General features: G+C 40.6%; 1 protein-coding gene across 1 annotated transcript in view; it reads right to left on the minus strand.

Moving 5' to 3' along the window:
* Nucleotides 1-20190, minus strand: part of LOC146805830 (uncharacterized) — a 497986-nt gene that overhangs the window by 130756 nt on the left and 347040 nt on the right. Inside the window, exons 8-9 of the mRNA XM_085623825.1 lie at nucleotides 14242-14325; nucleotides 7438-7583 (exon numbers count right to left, since the gene is read on the minus strand). Of these exons, the coding sequence (XP_085479951.1) occupies nucleotides 7438-7583; nucleotides 14242-14325 (230 nt within the window). The remainder of the gene's footprint in view (nucleotides 1-7437; nucleotides 7584-14241; nucleotides 14326-20190) is intronic.

Here is a 20190-nt window from a genome sequence, read left to right on the forward strand (position 1 = left end):
TTTTCAGATCTCCTCGGCCAACATAAGATCTAAAACCGTAGTGCTGACCCCCGGAGTTCCTCTGGGATCTAATCTGAGCCCAATGTTCTTCAATATTTACATTCGCCCTTTGGCGGACGTGGCTGAGAAGTCTGGACTCACCATCTTTTCATATGCTGACGACACTCAGATCATCTTCTCACTATTTACTGCTCAGCATCAAAATCCCTTGCTACTCCAGCTTGATCTGAGGAATGTCCCCCTCTGGATGAATAGAAATGCACTCAAGCTAAATGGAAACAAAAAGGAGGTCCTGGCTCTGGGAAACAACCCCAAACTTTGGGGAGTCAATCACTGACCGGCTGCTCTGGGTCCAGTAACCACTTTGGTAATTAAGGTTAAGAACCTCAGCTTCATCATCGATAACAACCTCTACCTTAAGCCTCAGGTGTCTAAGGTCACGGCCACCTGCTTCTCTGTTCTCAAATGGCTCAAAAAGATCCTTTGGCTAATTCTGCCGGCCGCCCAGAAAATGGTGATGCAGGCCCTCATTATGTCCAGATTGGACTATGGCAATGTATTATACCTGGGCATACTGCCTCCTCAGTTTTATCACTGCTTCACAAACTGCATTGGCTTAGAGTTGACAAGTGAATCAAATTTAAGGCCTTATGCTATATATTCTGGGCCAGACACGGATTAGGACCTTCTTACATCCAAGGTTTGGTGAAAACCTATGTGCCCTCCCAACAGTTGAGATCATCTAGCCCAGGTTTCGTCTTGCTTGCATGAAAGAGCGCTTTGTTTCCTTTCTGGGCTTGAAACTCTGGAATTCTCGCCCTGTTGCTCTCAGGAATTGTCACTCCTTGCTTACCTTTTGCAACAACCTGAAAACATTGCTTTTTAGCTCCCATGTCTGATTTACTGCTACTCGGCGTTGTTGTTAGCAGTCTCTGGGCGGCTCTGCTTGCTGCCTATTCTAGCACTGGGAGACTCTTGATGGGTAGCCATGCGCTTTATAAATTCCCAATTGATTCATCCATTCATTCATTCAGATTGTTACTATTTAGAATTGGCAATATTTTAGTACTTTTTTTACTTTCTTTCATTATAATCTTTGTTTGGTTTCCAACCGGAAAAACAAGAAAAGCATACATAAAACCATCTCAAAAAGGTACATACAATTATCAATATCAATATTTGAGGTCATGGTTATTGCGTGGGATTTATCATGGTTTAAAAATCATTATCATTAAATTATCCTGTTAAGCATTTTAAAATTCCAAACGCATCAGCTTCTCTGGTGGTTAATTGAGTCCTGGGAGAGTTCTGTGTCTTGTCCAATCACAGTTTTGACTCATAAAGTGGCAGAGAGGGTTAACATGGGTGCTGCAAAGCATAACATAGGTAAAGTGGCTACTGTTTTTAACACTGAACTCATTTTGTTACTTCCAGTTCATAAATTGCAATTCTTCTGACATAGCACAGTGATCTATTCACCAGCATCAAGAAGTTCCATACAAACTGTAAGTAATGGGTTTAGATCCTTATTATATTTTTTATAAACTACTGTTATTCTAAGATTGAAAAGAAGGGCTCCTCCGGGAAATAAAAACTTGCAAGACAGACAACCCCTATCATTGTGTTTGGTTTCAGAGCCTGCCGTTGTGTTTCTCCTGACAGTCCTCTATTACTGTATAATGTCTACAAGTGTGGACAATATGTGATTCCTATACATTATAACCCTCATTATATTAAGTAACATTTCCAATACATTGATTCACATGACTTATTGTGCCCCTGTCAGTAATGTGAAGCGCTTGGACACCCTACCCTGAGATGAGTAACACTATAAAAGAATTATATTTGAAAAAAAATGATTAGGTGCAATTTGAATAGTTATTAGTGCAATTACGAATACACACAGATAAATCTTGAATTCTTACAGTTAATTCATATTTCTTGCATGGTGCATTAAACAAAGTCAAAAACCTGCCTCCAATTCATAACTTCTTTAAAGTTCTTGTGAAGAGATAAGGTCGGTGCCTTTGTTTCCTTCCATTACATTGGCATTTGGGTGTTACGCCCCGCATACAGTGCTTTAAATGGGAAAATATAAGTGCAGGTACTCATTAAATTGAGTTAGGGGTGTGACTAGTGGGCGGGGTTAGAGGCGGAGCGAGACATGATGATAACAAGACACTTCTATTAATTATTAATTTTGCCCTTGAACTATCCTTGATAGTAGTCTCAAACTTTCCATATATGCAGATTACCAACTACATATGCTAATAAAGGGTGGTGTGAAGACTTGTTTGGAACAAGCCCTAAATCATAATGAAAGGAGCTTGTAAACTATGAGTGCAGTCAAGCCATCTGCAGTACTGTTAGCACTTTCAGGCTAATATTCAGTGTGTACCAGGACCAACGAGACGCTGGCATAGCATCATTAATAATGAGTTCTACACCACTCAGGCTCGCAATGCCCATAGGGCTCAAAGGGCTTCAGCCCCCCATCCCCCCGTCGTGTGTGCCAGCCCGGGCAGAGACAGCTTCCAGGGCACACACAGAGACAGTTTTTGAGCTGTTGTAGGCTGGCTGGTATGGCGTCTGTCTTATTGGAGCCGCACCGAGTACTTCACAGGTCTTTAAAAGACCATTTACTTGTTAACGAGCCTTTGTTACTATTTCACTCCTTAGAACCCCTGGATCTCCACTCTGCCTAGTGCAGGAAGAAGACGTCCCCCCCCCAAAACAAAATTGGGATCTAGTTGCGCCTCTGACACCCCTTTCAGGACATACCAACATGCGAGAAATGTATCAATATAACGAAACATTTTAACTCATTACATGAAATGAAGGGCAAACGCAAAATGTTAATATTTCCTTGTTTTTGTAATATTTGCTGCTTCCTAATGTCATACTCTTCCTACTTGCTTGACTTAAGTGAAATCTTTTATCTTGTAGAGTGCACACACAAACGAGCATTCCATGAATTTCTTTTCAAATTTCCCCTGAGTGTCCCGATTCTCTTCCTCTGATCTAATGTCTCTCTCAAACACACACAATATCAGGCAAACACGAACACACAAGCAGACACATACACAAAAGGCTCACTTCGGATTATTCCTTAGTTACTTTGAAGCGTCAGGGACAGTGCGTGCATATGTGATTGACAGAGCAGGGCCTGGATGGGGCCTACTCTGTCAGACACAGCAGGGCGGTGAAATTTCCAACACCCGGACATCCCGTGCATAATGCAAATGAGTCGCTGCTTAATGGTTCAGTGGTGGCTCAGCTAAGGGCTAGAGAGGCGCTTTGGATGTCAGAGTGCCCTACTGATCTGCTCCACTCTGACTGCCTCGAGCTCAGCAGCACTAGCAGCAATGAGCTTACATTTCTTGAGTACCGGTACTCTCCTTGGCAGTGGAGAAGTGCCGGTACTCAGCTCGGTAAAAATGAGAAGTGCCGGTACTCAGTACCCGTGAGTACCGGCCCATTTAAAGCACTGCCCGCATAGCTCACAGCCTCGTCGTACCCAAACAAAAGTAAGGATGATGACCCATTAATTCAGACCTTTTTTTGTGCCCAGATGGAAGTGAAAATAAGAAAGCCCCCTCGCTGCCTGAAGGTTGCTGAACGGAAGGGAATGCAGACCACATGCCAGCACTTGTGAATTATGTCCTAGGGTAAGAAAATGACACCAGGATAAATTCAGCATATTTCCCTGAAATAGCTGCTGGAACCAAGATCTGACACGATCCCCCTACTTTTCAGGACTGGGGACTCCCTAAGCCTCACTTGGGATTTTCGGCCTACACCCCTTCTATTCTAAGACTTGTATTGGTATATATTGGAATTAATATACAGTGAGAACCTAGCTATGAGACAACAGAGTTCTGTACATTACTTGAGGGTTTGGGAGAAGATTTACTATATCATGTACATTAAGTGGGGATTACACAAATGCTTTTTACATACATTACATTTCACATTTTTTAGGTACAGGGAGATAGGTAATTGCCCATGATCACATAAGGGCAGTTAAGCACTGAGGATGCGATTTAAACCTTGGTCCCTATGTTTAAAAGTCAGCATCTCTAGTCGTTAGACCATATCTCCTCCCTAGGGCTGTTTTTATCACAAGAAGTATGAGCTTACATATCAGGGTACTGCAGGAAATAAAGCTAGAAGCAGCTAAAGGAGTCATTACTGGCAGGAGCTATTTCGCAGCTCTGCTTTATGCCTTTTTCTTATATATAAAAATAGTTGTTTTTGCCCTCTTAATCATACTTTCTTGCCCAAGTATTTCATAACCATCGCTACACATATCTGTTCCTCACCCTCCACTCTTTCCAACTATCTTTGTCTTTAGTAGATCTTCACAAGTTCCTTTGCCCACTCTTGCCGTACCCCATCCACATACCTGATGAGTTGTTTTTAAATGTACTCTAAAAAGAGTAAAATGTAATGGGACAGATCCCAAAAGTTTTCTTGCCCTGTGATACTACAGGTCATTAGCTATACATAGTAATATGCTTGATATGAATACCTTCATCACATCATTATGAAAGCAGATGCAGTACTTGTGAACTACTAGCAGATGCAATATTTGTGGATATTTAAGGAGATTAATTGGTGTGAAACAGAAAAATACCACAACAATAACTGAAACAACGTTATTAACACATCACAATAACACAATTGTTGTGGTGTCTTATGTTGTATTGTGGGTTGTGTTGTTTTGTTGCAGTAATGTGTTTGTATTTTGATCTTCTATTTCATTGTACTTTATTTGTGCGGCTTTTTTTATTACTCTGCTGGTTTGTGATGCATTGCCTGCTGTTTCATAGTTTTGTTTGTAAATATATTATGTATTATTTTGGGATATTTCACTTTCTTTGTTTTTGGGGTCTGTTTTATTCTTATGCTATTGTTGTGATATGTTTGTGCTACTTTGTATTGTTATGTTATGTGTAATCGTAAAGCGTGTGATCACCTGCTAGAGTATCCTGGTGTTAAGAAGGTGGGTGTGCCTCGCCCACCTATGGCAAGCAGTTATTTGAAAACCCAGGTCTTCAGCTTCTTGCAGAATTCAAGAAGAGAGGAGGAGGCTCTGATGTAGATTAGGAGGTCGTACCACATTTTAGGAGTTGTGTAAGAGAACACTCATTCTCCTGATCTAGTTCTGTGTATCCGTGTAATGTGTGCGAGGAGGGGGTCCTGCAAACCAGAAATGTTTGTTTGGTGGGTGGAAGGAGATGCAAGTGTTTACCTAGATGGGGCCTGAGCTGTGTAGTGCCTTGAATGTGTATGTGAAGAGTTTGAACTGCATGTGTTTTTGTATTGGGAGCAATTGTAGTTCCTTGAGGTGTGGTGTGATGTGAGTTCTGGATGGGAGGTTGAATCTGGCTTCCGAGTTCCGGATGGTTTGTAGTCTCTAGTGAGTTGGTTGGTGATCCTGGCGTAAAGGTGTTCCAATAGTATGGGAATTAGGGCATAGCTGGTGACTAAGCCATGAGTGGCAGTTTTTCTAATGTTATTTGGGAGCCATTTGAAGATTTTCCTCAGCATCTTCAGGGTGTGAAAGCAGGATGTAGAGAAGGCGTTGGCTTGTGCAGTAATGTCCAGTTTGTTGTCAATGATTATTCTGAGGTTCCTGGTGTGGGCAGTGGGTAGGGCTCCAAATTCATCTGGCCACCAGCTGGTGAGGTGTTCTTGCCAAAGATCACTACTCCTGTCTTGTTGGTTTTGAGCATGAGATAGTTGTCTTTCAAACAGTAAGTGACTTCGGTCATGCAGGCGGTGAACCTGTTTCTTGTGTTGGGGGTCTTGTTCAAGTGGGAAAGTATAAGTTACGTGTCATCTGCATAGGAGAGGATGCTGATGTTGTGACAGTGGATGGCATTGGCCAGAAGGCTCGTGTATGCATTGAAGAAGGTGGAGCTGAGTGATTAACCTTGAGGCACTCCGCAGATATGTTTGTGGGCTTCTGTGAAGTAAGTTGCAAGGCTGACAGCTTGTGTTCTATCCATTAATAAGGAGCAGATATAGTGGAGAGCAGGTCATTGGATGCAAATCTCATGCAACAAATGGGGTGTGAGACCATGTCAAATGCTACAGAGAGGTCCAGGATAATGAGAGCTGCTGTGTCTCTTCTGTCAAGGACCAGGTAGATGCCATCTGTGGCAGTGATGAGTGCTGCTTTTGTACTGTGGTTGGTCCTGAATCGGGGCTGCATGACGTTGAGGAGCTGATGGTTGCTGAGGTGGTCAATGACACATCGGTTGATTAGTTACTCTAAGACCTTTGCAATTTATGGTAGAAGGAGATGTGTTTCTAGTTGAAAAGTATGGCTTTGTCAGTGGATGGTTTCTTGAGCAGGGGCATGGCCATGGCATGGCATGTTTCCAGGTATCTGGGAATGAGGCTGAGTTGATGGAGGTATTGAGGATGGGTGTTAGCACTTCACTGATTGGTAGGAGTGTATTAATTGTTCACTTTGCTTTATTTGGTTGTTTTGTGGTGCATTGTGTTAAGTGTTTGAGTTGTGTCATTGAGTTGTGAATTTATGGTTTGTTGCTGTTGTTCCATGCAGTTGTTGTTCAACATTTTCAAGTTGCATTTTTTTTCTTTATGTAAGTTGTGTTGCTTTATGCAGAAGTATTGTGTTTTTGTGTTGCATTGTTTCGTTTTAATGTGCTGTTGTGTGTTCTTAATTTGTTGTTGTGTTGTCATTTTACTTTGACATGTTATTGTGTTCTTTTGTATTCTATAGTTTCAATACAAATGTTAACTTTTGCTGCTAGTCCCCAGCCAAAAGCATTTCAATAATGATCATGCTGCCAACAACCATTTAGCACTGCCCAAGGGGGTAACATGTTGCCACTCTATTTTGTCAGCTATTTAAGATGCCAATTGAACTGTGTCAGAGGCCATGCCTTAAATAAGAGCTGTTGTTGCTCACTTTTTGTGACCCTGCTTCAAATACCAGGATGGGCATCCACCTTCCTTCGAAGTTTGGTAAGGGAGATGACCCTCAGGTGTTAACATACATTCCTTGTAGTCAGGAAATTATGAGTTTATTTTGAACAGCTCTACATCATCTTCCTCTACAAATTCTGAGAAGACAGCAGTCAGCTCAGTGGCCATGTGGTGGATTGGGCCATTTTGAAACCTCTGCTCACATATAATGTATAATATAATACATTGTCACAGATGAATAGTGGTCTTGTTTTATTATTATGTGAATGTTTTGGTGTGAATGTAAAGTAGAAACAGTTATAGGACAATATTACTTTCCCACATAGCATAATAATTTGAATAAGAATTATTATAATTGAGATATCAAAATAAGACTAAGAATGGCAATGGGAATGGGAATATGCATAGGACTACAAATTGAAATAGGTACGGAAATCACAAAATGGATAGGAATATACATCTACAAAAGTTTACCTGAAGAATGTGTGTACAAAAATTCTTGGGTTGCTGTAGGGCAGCTTTTCGATTGGCCAGCCTGAAAATAATTGTATTTTCTGAAGGAACTCCATGAAGTCTGTCCTTTCTCTGGATTCTTTGTTCAGAAAGATAGATAAAAAATCCTTCATAGAGAAAAATATGGTAGTCATTAGAACGTTTACATGGCGAAATTACTTTTTAGTGAAATTAATATAAAATACTGAAGGTATATGAGTAGGAAAATAGTTACTAAATACACAAGGATTTCATTAAACCCTTAACATTAATGTCAATGTTAATATGCCAATAACATGAATGTATGTACTTATTCCTACACGAGGAGAATGCATGTTTCGGTTTTATACAATAAACATGACCTGACAGTTACAAAATGCATTGGCAAAGGCAATGGGCCTGCCTCCGATGCAAAGCTATTGGCAATTCCAGTACTTTCTAGATTTGGCATTCTACATACTTTATTATTAATTCCTTATTAAAACATTAGAATGTTGAGCAATCCATTGGAGACAATGGAGTGCTCCGGGCTTCTACGGGCCGGTAGAAGCCCGTAGGGCAACAGTTAAATTATTTTTTTCATTCACAGCTGCTTCTGTGAACAAAGGCCTCTCGAAGAGGCCTTTGTTTTATTTGTTAGAATGTTCTGCCCTCTAGTGGCAGAATGTTCTAATAGCCTTATAGCCCTCCATAGCTGGGCTATACCGGCCATTAAAGTCCCACTCCCTTGTTAAAGGCCCTCGCCTTTGGCATTTTAATGCTGGAGGAAGCCTTTAATGGCCGGTATGGCCCGCTATGGTGGGCTGTATTAAAAAATGGCTGCCGAGCCGCAACTGGACTGGAAAAGGGATAACAAAGAATAGAAGAAAAAGCCAAGATATCCCATATTTAGCCAGCACACACGTGCATGCATCTACGAGTATGTTTTGGAATGTACTATTTGAGTTAAAGAATTCCAAAATGGCCATCATTAGCATGTATGGGCTCTGTCTTGAAATGTTTTTCTCACATAGTAAAATAAATATTCAATGATGTTACTTGTGTTTCAATCATTTCTTTTGAAATCCATTCTCTGGAATTCACCTGACTCAGGTCCTGGGAATTTTTTAATAGCCAACACGTTTTGTTCCTTTACAGTAAACTGATGAGCTTCTTCAAGTACATATTTTTGATACACTTGCACCCACATTTAGACAATTGTACGTACATCATATTCAATGTTTTTCTCCTTGTGCAGTACATGCAATGGCCTAAATGACTGTGCATGTGGACCAATATTAAAAAGGCAAGGAGGAAAGCAGGAGACATCTGTAGAGAATATTTTTGAAAGGCATGCTATACCATTCAAGTAATATCACTGGACAATTAGAACCCATGACTTTACAATTTTTTTCAGAGTGTTGAAAAATAATTCTAATTCAATTTGTATGCTGAACTTCATGCTTGTCTGATCAGCAGCTTTAGATATTGGCAACAGTCGCTCAATTTTTAAGCAATGAGTGAAGTTGTATTCAAAGCTCTTAGACTCCATTACCTTTTTACGTTCAAGCTGACCTTTTCATGGTCTGAACAAAAAACTCAGAATCTAGGATCATCAAACAATCATTGGCTTTTTTATCGCACTATTATGATAATAAAAATATGAGCCTTTGCTGAAGGAATGTTTTTCAAACTCCCTTAAAATGGCTTCCTAATGTTATACCAAACCAGCAGAGTCCATGCACTGCCTCCAAAGGCAAATCCCAACCTACCTAGTTCTAATATCTTGTTCTACACATAATCCAAAAAGGGCAAGCTACAGCGTCAGATGGTTGTGGCTTACTGGTTCCATATGAAAAAAACTTGTGATACAGACCAAAGTAAGGGCAATACATGCTAACTTTCTGGTGGCACAACGTGGTCGAAATTTGTAAACCTACCTATGTACTAATATGTCTGTTCATAAAATAAAGGGTCAGAGTGGGTCGCAGTCCAACCAACTTAATAAATATTCATGAGGTTGATTGCAAACCCTTACATTGATGTGCCACGATTACAGGGATACAAAGGTCAGAAAACCTCAATGGCTGTGACGGTTTTCAAATAAAGTAAACTTCTTTCTTTGAAGCAGCTCGGTTTTCTGAAAAAAAAATGCGACTGATTTATAAAAGAAAACGTTTTAAAAAAGTTTTTTTTAGAGTGGGCAGTTGTGCCCTGCAACTTCCGCCTCAATTCACAAAGGGGACAGGGTCCATACTCGGTTGTTTTCCTCTTGCAAATAGGTTGCAATGCCAACTTGGGAGATGGTAACTTTTCATTGGTTTGCCCTTGGAATTCTGGTTCCAAACCATTGATATATATGGTACTGATTTGCAGTTTGAAAGGGACGTTCAAAACATGTTCCTTCCAAATCTATAATTGGTAATTAATCAGAAACCCAATTTAGGAGCTGGCAAAAGTTGACCAACTCCTAAAATGGGTTTCGGACTTAAGAAATACCTATTTTGCCCTTGTAAACACTCTAATTTTGGTAATCTGAGTGTTTGAGAGTGCAAAATAGGTTAATATATGTGGCCAAATATTCCCTCTTATGCCTCATTGGTACTACTGTCTGACTAACTTCAAAAAGTACCCAGGATTTGGGGATTTTTAATGCGACCCAGATGGCACTAATGAGTTTTATAGCTCCAGAAGATTGCTCCCAGGCACATTTTTGGCCAAAGGCCTTTGACTTTAGTCTGGTGTTTTTGCTGTGTAGAAATATTCTTCCAACAATAGCAGCATGCATTGGTCACGATCTCGAGAATGCAATTGGCAGCAACAGAGGGACAAAGGGCTTTGATATTATTCTTCCATAATGGGATATTTGATCGTATTTGTTAGCTCACATGGTTTATAGGACATATCATACAGTCGTGTGGTGGCTAATGAAAATAAAATAAGACTATCCATCACAAATTAGATGGGCACTGTTTTTAAAAGTTCTGTAAATTGTTTATGTTTGCATAATAAGGGTTGATTAATCATTAACCTGATTCTCAGTACCGAGCACATTTTCAGTCCCTGGTCAAACAAGAGTTTGTTCTGCTATTGGAATTATAAATAATGTGGTAATTACTGCATCACAATAATTTTTCCGCTGGTAAATTTTAGCAGGCTTAAAAATTTACCAGTGGAAACCATGGGGAAAAAATCTGAAGCCTTTGAAAATAAATGCATTAAGCACATACTTCTGAATGTGATTTGAGGTGTTTAGCAGACCTGGTAAATCTGACCCTGAGGTATTGATATTTACCAGTCACAGTCTGTCTCACAACTTTTTTATTATAATAAGGGGTGAGTGAGGATCCAACTATGATGGACATATTTTGCTTTTATGACTCTCTTTTTGATCTCATCTGGACCTCTTTCTCCCTATAAATGCAGCCAGTTTTCTTTGTGCTTCTGCATTAAGTTTAAGGGCCTAATTGCAATCTTGGCAGATGGGATATTCTATCTGCCGTATTTCTAATTCCATAGGATTTCAGGGAATTGGAAATACGGCAGAGGGGATATCCGTCACATTTGTGAAGGAACATCCCATCTGCCAAGATCATAATCTGGCTTTCTGATCTGAATAGCTCTCTTTGTGGCAACTATTCCTTGGTGTCCCTTGTGGGCTACTTCAATTACTTGTTGTAGACTCTCTGGAATTACAATTCGGGAACCTCACAAGATGAGGACTTCCTGAGTTACAGATAGTTCATCTCTGACATTTCTGAATTTGAAGTACTCACTGTCATTGTTGAGCAGTTGAGAGTGCTGGTTTCAAGATTGTTGAGCAATAATGACTTTCAATTTTAGCATGCCACTATCTTGACTCATAACAGTGACAAATGTTTCTAATGCAGGCTTTTCCAATGAATAGCTCATGAACTACCTGTAGCTCTCCAGCTACCTGTAAGTAGCTCTCCTTTGTGCAGCCCTGCCTACTAAATTAGAAGCTTTTCATTTATTTTACTAATATATAACTACAAACATTGAAAAGTTTGCATTTGGGATTTGAAATGTGTACATTTTCAAAAATAATAAACTGATGTTTGGAGAAAAATTACTGAGTTTTCAAATGTTATTTACAGCTGAGTGATAAATCATGAAACTTTGGGTAGACTTATTACTAATGTTACTACCTTTTCTTTACATTGCTGCTTGCAACTGTCCCTAATACACTAAGGTGGTCACTGCTGGTGGTCCTGCATATTGTGGTAATATTGTCTGATGTGGTCACTATTACAACGCTTAATATTAGTGGCTCAGGAAGATTTTCATTGAACCTAAGTAGCTCTTATTACAGGAATGGTTGGAGACCCCTTTCTAATGATATGGCAGCTGGCGTGCTTGATTTTACAATGAAATTTTTGTAGGCTTCAGGTGTCTTAAATGGGGTTCCAGGGTATTGTAATCACATACTTGAAAAGTAATCAGCAGAATTGTTGTCTTTCCCAGGACGGTGAACAATTGTGTAGTTGTATTCTTGTAATCTCAGACCCCAACGTTCAATCCGAAAAGGCATTCTGGCTTTAGGATTGACAAATATTGTCAATAGTGCTTGAAGATCGATCACCACTGTGAAAGGATTTCCATGTAAGAACACATGGAAATATTCACAAGCCCATACCACTGCCAAGCTTTCTTTTTCAGGTTGGAAATGAGCACGTTTAGTTTGTGCCAAGCTTTCACTGGCGTAAGCCACAATATACCTTTGGGCCTTTGGCTGTTCATTGTGCTGTGCAAGAATTGTGCCTAACCCAACAGGACTAGCATCAACTACAACATATGTATTAAGCTTAGGATCAAAGTAGGCCATTTCAGTGGCATTTTTGAGGGCGTGCTTAATACTTTGGAAACTTTACTCACAGTCACGTGACCATTGAAACACCAAATTCTTTTTTTGTCAACTCTCATAATGGTGCACTGTCCTTGGCAAATTCTTGCACGTATCCAGAACATTAATTGGCTATCCCATGGAATGAACGTAACATGGAATTATCCTGTGGAGGATTAGCAGTAGATAACGCTTGCACTTTGGTTGGATCAGGTGTCATACCCCCATCAGAAAAGATATGGCCATAGAATTTCAATTGTGTCTTATGGAATTCATATTTGTCAGCATTCACAGTCAAACCAGCATCATTTAGCAAACAGCATGAGAGCTTTGGCATTCTTTCTCTGTGCAGCTCTGAAGACTTGTATGTCATCTGAAAGAAGTTTTACTTCTGCCCTTGCCAGGAGTAAATTTCCAAACTTTCTCAGTATAAGAAAAGATTAAATAAGAGCCAATGAAAACCCCTAAAACATGCAAGTAAGTAGGTTTGCACAGACTTAAAAGGGAATTCCAACCCATGAACTGTTGCTTACCGCTACCTCCTGCCCCAGTAGGTAGATCTGCTGAAAGGTGTTCAAAATAAGGGAAGTGCTAGTATTCAAACCCTAGGCTGAGTGCTGGCATATTTAGAGAGCTAGTATAAGAGCTCTTATATAATGAGAGTGCTGCCATAATTTGTTGCCGCACTATATGGCACCAAAGGGACAAGTGAATTTCTATACAGGACAAGTAGATTTATGAAGCAACCTGTCCCATGATGAGAAGATATTTTATTAAATTCCACACACCTGCATTTATTATTTGATATTTATTGTACTTTCTTAGGCAATGTTGAAATGCCAATTCAAGCCATATGTAGTTGGTTGACAAACCCAACTGTGATTTGAACACAGGGTGGGCTGAACTCACAGAGTTTTGAAAAACTCCAAGAGATTCTGTGGAGTTCCACAAGTGGCAGAGTTGTGGTGCCTTGCGCTGCTCTCACTGACTTTTAGAGCTGGAAGCCTGTCCCGTCAGCACGAATGGCAGCATGAAGCGTGTCAGAGGTTCTGTTTTTTTCTGCCGCTCGAGTAGATTTTGTACTCAAGAAGTAGCTTTCTCAAAGCAAGTGACAGCTTTCTCAACATGAGCGGTAGCAACCGGCCATGACCTCTCGTGTTGAGAAATCTACCCGGGAGTAACAGGAATGACAAGATGTTTCTTGTCAATGGTATTTCCTGAAATCCTCCTCTATTTGTTTATTTATGGACAGTCCGAGGTTGTGGCTTTACATCTAGAACTTTTACTGCCAGAACTGGGGGGGGGGGGGAGTGATGTCCAAGACACATAGATTATGGACAGTAACATGGTGGGTGAGCCAGTAGCTCCAAATCCTATTGTCAATATTTTCGATTTTGCTCCATTCAGCAAATACTGTTGACTGTGTTGCATTCATCTTGGTATTTCCAGAAGGCCTTCAGCAATTTAGTTATTGTCCTCACTCCCGACCCACACCCCCATAGTGATTTATAAACATACCTTTGATAAGACATATGATCTCTTTTCCGAAAATGTTAAGAGCCATGAGGAACCCCACAGTTACCCTCTCTTAAGGAAGAGAAGTAGCTGCAGAGATGAAGCACTGACTTCTGTTCACTACCAAAGTGCCAAACCATGCCCCTATGACTACATTTCATACCCACCGTCTTCTCCCGCCTCTTGAGAAGTAGAAAATGGTCTTCAGTATCAAAGACGACAGACAGATCCGATGATATGAGAAGTGCTGTCTGGTTACCATACCATGTCCACAGAAACTTCTCCTTAATGTTTGAACCCAACAAGGTTAAATAACCAGTGAGAAAGGCAGCAACCAAAACAGACAACCCATGAAATGTTTAACCAGGCATATTAAAATATCAGCATTCTACATATACTTTTATTTCCAACACACAAGAACCCATTACCTCTCTAGAAACAGCTAGCATGGAGACGTTGTCATGGCAGACTACAGTGGCATTCCTTTTAGTACTTGTCAAAATTGCAACATCCTAAACAAATTGCAAGTACAGAATACAAATTAGTTAAAAAAACAAAGAACATAAAATAGCAATATTATTACTGCAAAAACTATGATAGCATGCTTTTAAAATTCAGCCAAATATTTTATGGGAACTTTGTTAAAAGAAAATTCTTATAAGAAGCCTTCTTTCTAAAATTATGGTTTGCACTATTGCATTAGAAATGAGAATAAATAATGTTAATCAAATGTTACAGAAGCTATTGTGAGGTACAAATATATATTATACATTGTTACAACTCCAAACACAATGTTTGTGAAGTTTCTACAATGTCCTCAAATTACAGTTGAATGACTGATTAAAATGTTTTATTCTGTCTCATATTCCCAACAAATTATTACCCTACCCCCTGGTGGTGAACCAGGATTTTGTTTCTCAATGATGGAAAATGTAGAGCTGAGCACAGCCAGTGTCATGTCGCAAGTTCATGCCAGTGAAGAGGTACACCTTTGTCAGTACTCTTCTTAAAATGTGACCCATCTCTTTAATAATACATCCATTTAACAGTGGTAGGTTTGGAAGACTTTGGGAATATGAAAGAGCCCAAGATCTGAGTGTAACAGAGACAGAAGAGGTTATCCTACTCCAATGTCACGGACTGCTCCAATTTCTATCAATTAGGCGGATTCCACAGTAAATTAAATATACAATGAGAGGGGTTGGAAACAACATTATGCAGCAAAGATCTATGGATGTTGGTTCCGAGGGACCTTTTGGATAAAGTGTAAAGTACTCAAACATGATGCTTCAACGGCTTACTGCTTGCAGAATGTATAGGGATTAAAAACTCAGGGCCTTATTTAGATCTTGGCAGTTCTGGTCCTACCTTCACTTTTCCGACGGTTTGTCCGCCTGCCAACTTGGCAGTCCACCCACTCTATTTAGATGTTGGCGGGTCTATGGACAATAGTCCATTCGGGTGCCGCTGTGACTGCCAGAATTTTCCTCCCAAGTCTACAGGGACATAGGCAAAAGTGGCTGTCAGGGGGTATCCAGCCAAGGATTACCGCACAGCCATTATGATGTGCCTATGGCGGGGACACCTCCAAACTTAAGTTCGTGGAATCGAAGGAAATGAGGTAGAAACATACCCTCCTTTCTGTTTTCCACTTCCATTTGCGTGTTGAACCCCATTGTCTAGGTCCTTCCTTTGCTGCTACTACTTGACCACGACGCTTATCAACTCTGTTGTCACTGGATCTAAGGTAAGCTTCTTTACAATTGTTTTACTATGAATCATGTGGTAACATTTGCCTTGACCTCGTGTATTTTTACATTGCTCTGCAGTTGTTTTTTCTTATGTGTAATGCAAAATGTAAAATGAACACACCTGTATTAATACTTAAAAACTATTTGTTTGTTGTGGTAGTTGTATGTGTTGTGCTTGTGGTGCCTTTGGGTGTGCATTCAATAGTGTGTGTATGTTGTTTGTGTGCTGTTCTATATGTAAGCAAGCATTGGAAATGCAGTTGATCTCACATTCATTTGAGTTAGAGCTATTGGCATTTTAAATGGCAACGTATTTTATCTATGTGTAATAGAGTGTATGAATGTGACGTGTAGTGGAACTATGTGGTTTGGATTGGATTTGTTATTTGTGGATTGGAATTATGTGGCATGAGTTGCTGTGGAAATTTGTGGATAGTAATTATGTGGTATTGAATATACTGGAATTAAGTGGAAGGGGATTTTGTGTTATGTAGTGTAATTATGTGAAATTTTATTTTGTGTTGTGGGGTGGTATGCAGTGGAGTTTAATTATGTGGTGTGCTGTTGAATTTTGTGACTTAATGTGAAATTATGTTGTTTGGATTTGATGCAGGTGGTGTGTTGTGTAAATGTGTTGGTGAGTTGTATTATGTGGTTTGGTGTGGAATTATTTGTTCTGGAATGGATTTGTATGGAGTTGAATAATGTGGCATGGAACAGTGTGGTGTTGAGTGAAATTATGCTGAGTGGAATTATGCAGCATGCTGTGGAGTGTATTTATGTGGATTGTTGTTATGTGGTATAGAGTGGATCTATGTGGGGTGTATTTATGTGGTATTGAGTAACATGTAATTTGGTGGAGCTGAATTATGTGGTGTTGAGCGGTATTATGTGGATTATAATTATGTTGTGTGGTGTGGAATTGTGCAGTGCTGAACTGTGTGTTGTGGAATTGTGTGGTGTTGTGTTGAAATATGTGCACCATATGTTGCAGAGCAAGCTTCCACCATAAATAAAACTGTGTGTAGATAGTAGAGGCGCTGGACTGCTTCACAAGGAAGAAAGATACAGCATTGGCACTTTACAACGCCCTCCTATGAGGAACAGTAGCAGGGTAAGCATCAGTGCATGCATCCTACACACAATGTGTACACCACATGACGCAGAGCAAGCTTCCAGCATAAATGAAACTGATAGTACATAGGCAACAGAGGCACAGGCCTTCCTCAAGGGCAGTAGAGATGCAGTACTGTCAATTTACACCCTACAAAGAACAGGAGCAGGGTAACCAAAAGTTGAAGCTTCTGAACACACATGTGCACCACATGTCTCAGAGCAAGCTTCCATCATAAATAAAACTGACAGCGCATACACAGTATAGGTGCAGGCCTGCCTCAAGAGCAGTAGAGATACAGCACTGGCACTTTACACCCACCTCCTACAAAGAAAATGAGCAGAATAACCAGCATTGGAAAGCTAATGGGAGCAATGACAAAAAACATGTAAAGATAATAAAACAGTGACAATTACACTGTTGATTTAGAAATAGTACAATCTTCACTACTGGATTCACATTTTGCTTGCAAAAATAGCCACCTGAAAGCTACCCTTTTTAGAAAAGAAATGGGGGAGCACCACCAAATAAGTAACTGCTATTGGTTAGTGCAGCAAACTTTGATTTGGCCCATTGCGTAGAATTACTTGGTTCCCTCGCAAGTTCCTGGTATTATAGTTAGATTGAAATATACTGAGAATACTCTGATTTACCTGCAGCCAAGGGTAAAGTTTCACTTTAACTCTGCTCTAATAAATGCGCCAAAATGGGGATTATAGATAACCCAGACAGATTAACTAGGAGTTTGAGCAAACAGATTAGGTTTTGTTAATTAAAATAATGGGAATTCAATTAAGGGTGGGTCTTCAAACAAAGGGATACATAACCGGTATCTCTGAAATTGCATTGCAATTATCATGGGATACATCTAACTTGGAAATCGTCCTGGGCTTGCATACAAAGAAAAAAAACAGGGATCTGGCATGAAATGTTTTGGCGTGTGGATTGCTAAATAGTGATTACCTAGTAAAGTACTGGCAATGGAATCTGGGACAGGAAGATAAACAGTGGACTATTGTAGTCAGCTTAAGCCATTGAGTTTTCTCACAACTAGACCACCTGAAAGGGTTACAAATCATCAGAAGGCAACTGACACGGTCTCATTGTTTTGATTTCTGATTCTTGTGTTGTTGCACTAGAACTACCCGAAGGCAAATAGGCCAATGAGTCCACGTGTAAAAAGTGAAGTTTGAGGCCAGCCAATATAGATTTACATATCTGGATTTTGAGCCCATTATGACTTTAACATCGAATACAACAGTCCCAGCACACAACGTGTGCCGCTGGCAACTTGTGACCTTTGCAATAAATAATAAGACAAAGGTTTCCTTGTGCAAATAAGTTACCCCATTCCAATTATTCACATTGTATTCCAATTACATAGCAGTTACTACTCTGTTAAGCTCCTTACGGCCTTCATCACAGTACCACCGTCATATTGTTAAGCCCTACAGGGGTTACCTGAACAACCCACATTTGTCAGTATTGCATTCCAGATTAATGCACGTGTGATCTGTACAGTTTAGGCCACTAGAGAATAATACGTAACCCTTATAAAAATAACATATGGCCTATTTGGGGAAAGTGCGATCGTCCCACTAGGATGCGTTTTAAGGAAAAACTGGAGTGGAGCACAATACTATTGTCTGCTGACAGCATGCGGATCAAACCGACCTGCCAGTCAGTGCAGGGATGTAAAATGCCTCTCACTACACCACCGAAACCCCACGTTCAGAATAGCTGCTAGTTGGGAAGCGTCCCTCCTGCTAAAGGCCTTTCATCTTGCAGCCAATACTCACCGCAGGTGGCACTGGGAATCGGTGCTCGGTTACAGCCGGAGCGCATGGCCCGCATGAGAATGTCATCAGTCCGACCCCCAGCAGACTCCCCTTTCCGCTTCAAGATTCTTTTATTTCTATTTCCAACTTTAGCATTGTCACGGACGGCGTCTGTGCAGCTGCTTACATAACAAGCCTAAAGAAAACAAGGAGCGTGAAAGACCGCTTTTGTTTCTGTTGCTATAAACAATGCCTGACCTGCAATAGCCTGATGGGAGGAGCCAAAACTGCAACAGCCAGACGGGAGGAGGGAAGAGAGGCCATCATACGCTGTACAGTGTGATGGGCAACAAAAATATTCCCTTTGTGAAATCGCCGGGGAGGAAACTCAGCACACAAAGGAGGGACATTTAGACAAATGCACCAATACCAAGCGAGCATTTCTGAATGCCACAGATAATAACCAATGGCAATAGGTGGGTGTGCGAAAAGCCCACAGAAGAAAATACAACAGGTCAAGGCTCAACCTAAAAAAGGGGTATAACACGTTGCCTACATATATTTTTGAAGCAAACACAACATATATGTGTAGTGACACATTAATAAGTAGTACTTACCAGTCTCAACTCCACCAGGGACTCACTCCATCAAAAATCCGCTGCTAGGACAATGCCAGAACAATGGGGAAATCTAAATAAGCTTGGCGCAAACCCGCCAGCCTGATGGCAAAGGAATATTATTAGCCAGCACAGGAGTGCGCCGCGTCGATGGAGGTACGCCACTTATGTAAAAGAAAACAGTCGGTTGATGGGTACGGCGGTTCAGTCAGCACACATCTAAATAGGGTGGACGGGACTCCGTCAGATCGATGGAGTATTTGTAACCGCCACCACGGAGGGACAATGGGAGTCTCACCAAGATCTAAATCAGGTCCCCAGTCTCTTTGCAGATAACTCTAAAAGGCAAGTGTTTGGAAAACCGAAGAGAAACCACCTTTGCATTAGAGCATTAACTGACTTTCATAGCAGAAGAGAAAGCAATTATCAATGTTGAGTGATGAAAATCTGATCAGAATCCTGAGGTTTCCTTGTCTTGCTCGAGTAACATTAAACAAAATGCCTCATGCCAATTGTAGGAAATTGGGTTACTGGTTGAGGGGGGGGAACCCTACTCAAGCAGCAACCATGATTCAAGTCAGGGTAAAACATAAGCAAACCCCAAATTAACCTGTGCTTAACTGTCTGGTAGCTTGGCACAAAAGCTGTCAGTCTTAAATTACAGGCAATGTCTCATGTACTTATGCAGCACTTCTAATAATAATAAAGGTGAAACAAAACACAAGATATGCGATTACAAAGATTTAAGTGAAAACATTGCTTAGAAGCACAATGCTCCAACTCGCAATGCAATGCTCGCGACGAACTGTGACAAAGTCACAAGTTCAGGCCCACTGCAATGGAGCACAGACCAAATATAGGGACCAAGTTAGGACTGATAAACAAATTATCATAAATCCTGGTTGAGGTACATTGCGAGATCGTGTGTCAATGACGCGTCTCACAGCGGCGATTCTGAGTGGCTGTGGGTGGCGATGTGAGGTCCTGCATTGGAGATGCATCGAGTAGCAAGTCTTCCTATGAAGCCATCGATGTGGCTTGCAATCTGAGACCCTGTTTCATCATCGAGGATGCCGTCGACGAAGACTTGCAATGCGAACTCCTGCATCCAAGATTT

The sequence above is a fragment of the Triturus cristatus genome, chromosome 8 (assembly GCF_964204655.1).
Source record: "Triturus cristatus chromosome 8, aTriCri1.1, whole genome shotgun sequence".
In the NCBI taxonomy this organism is placed as follows: domain Eukaryota; kingdom Metazoa; phylum Chordata; class Amphibia; order Caudata; family Salamandridae; genus Triturus; species Triturus cristatus.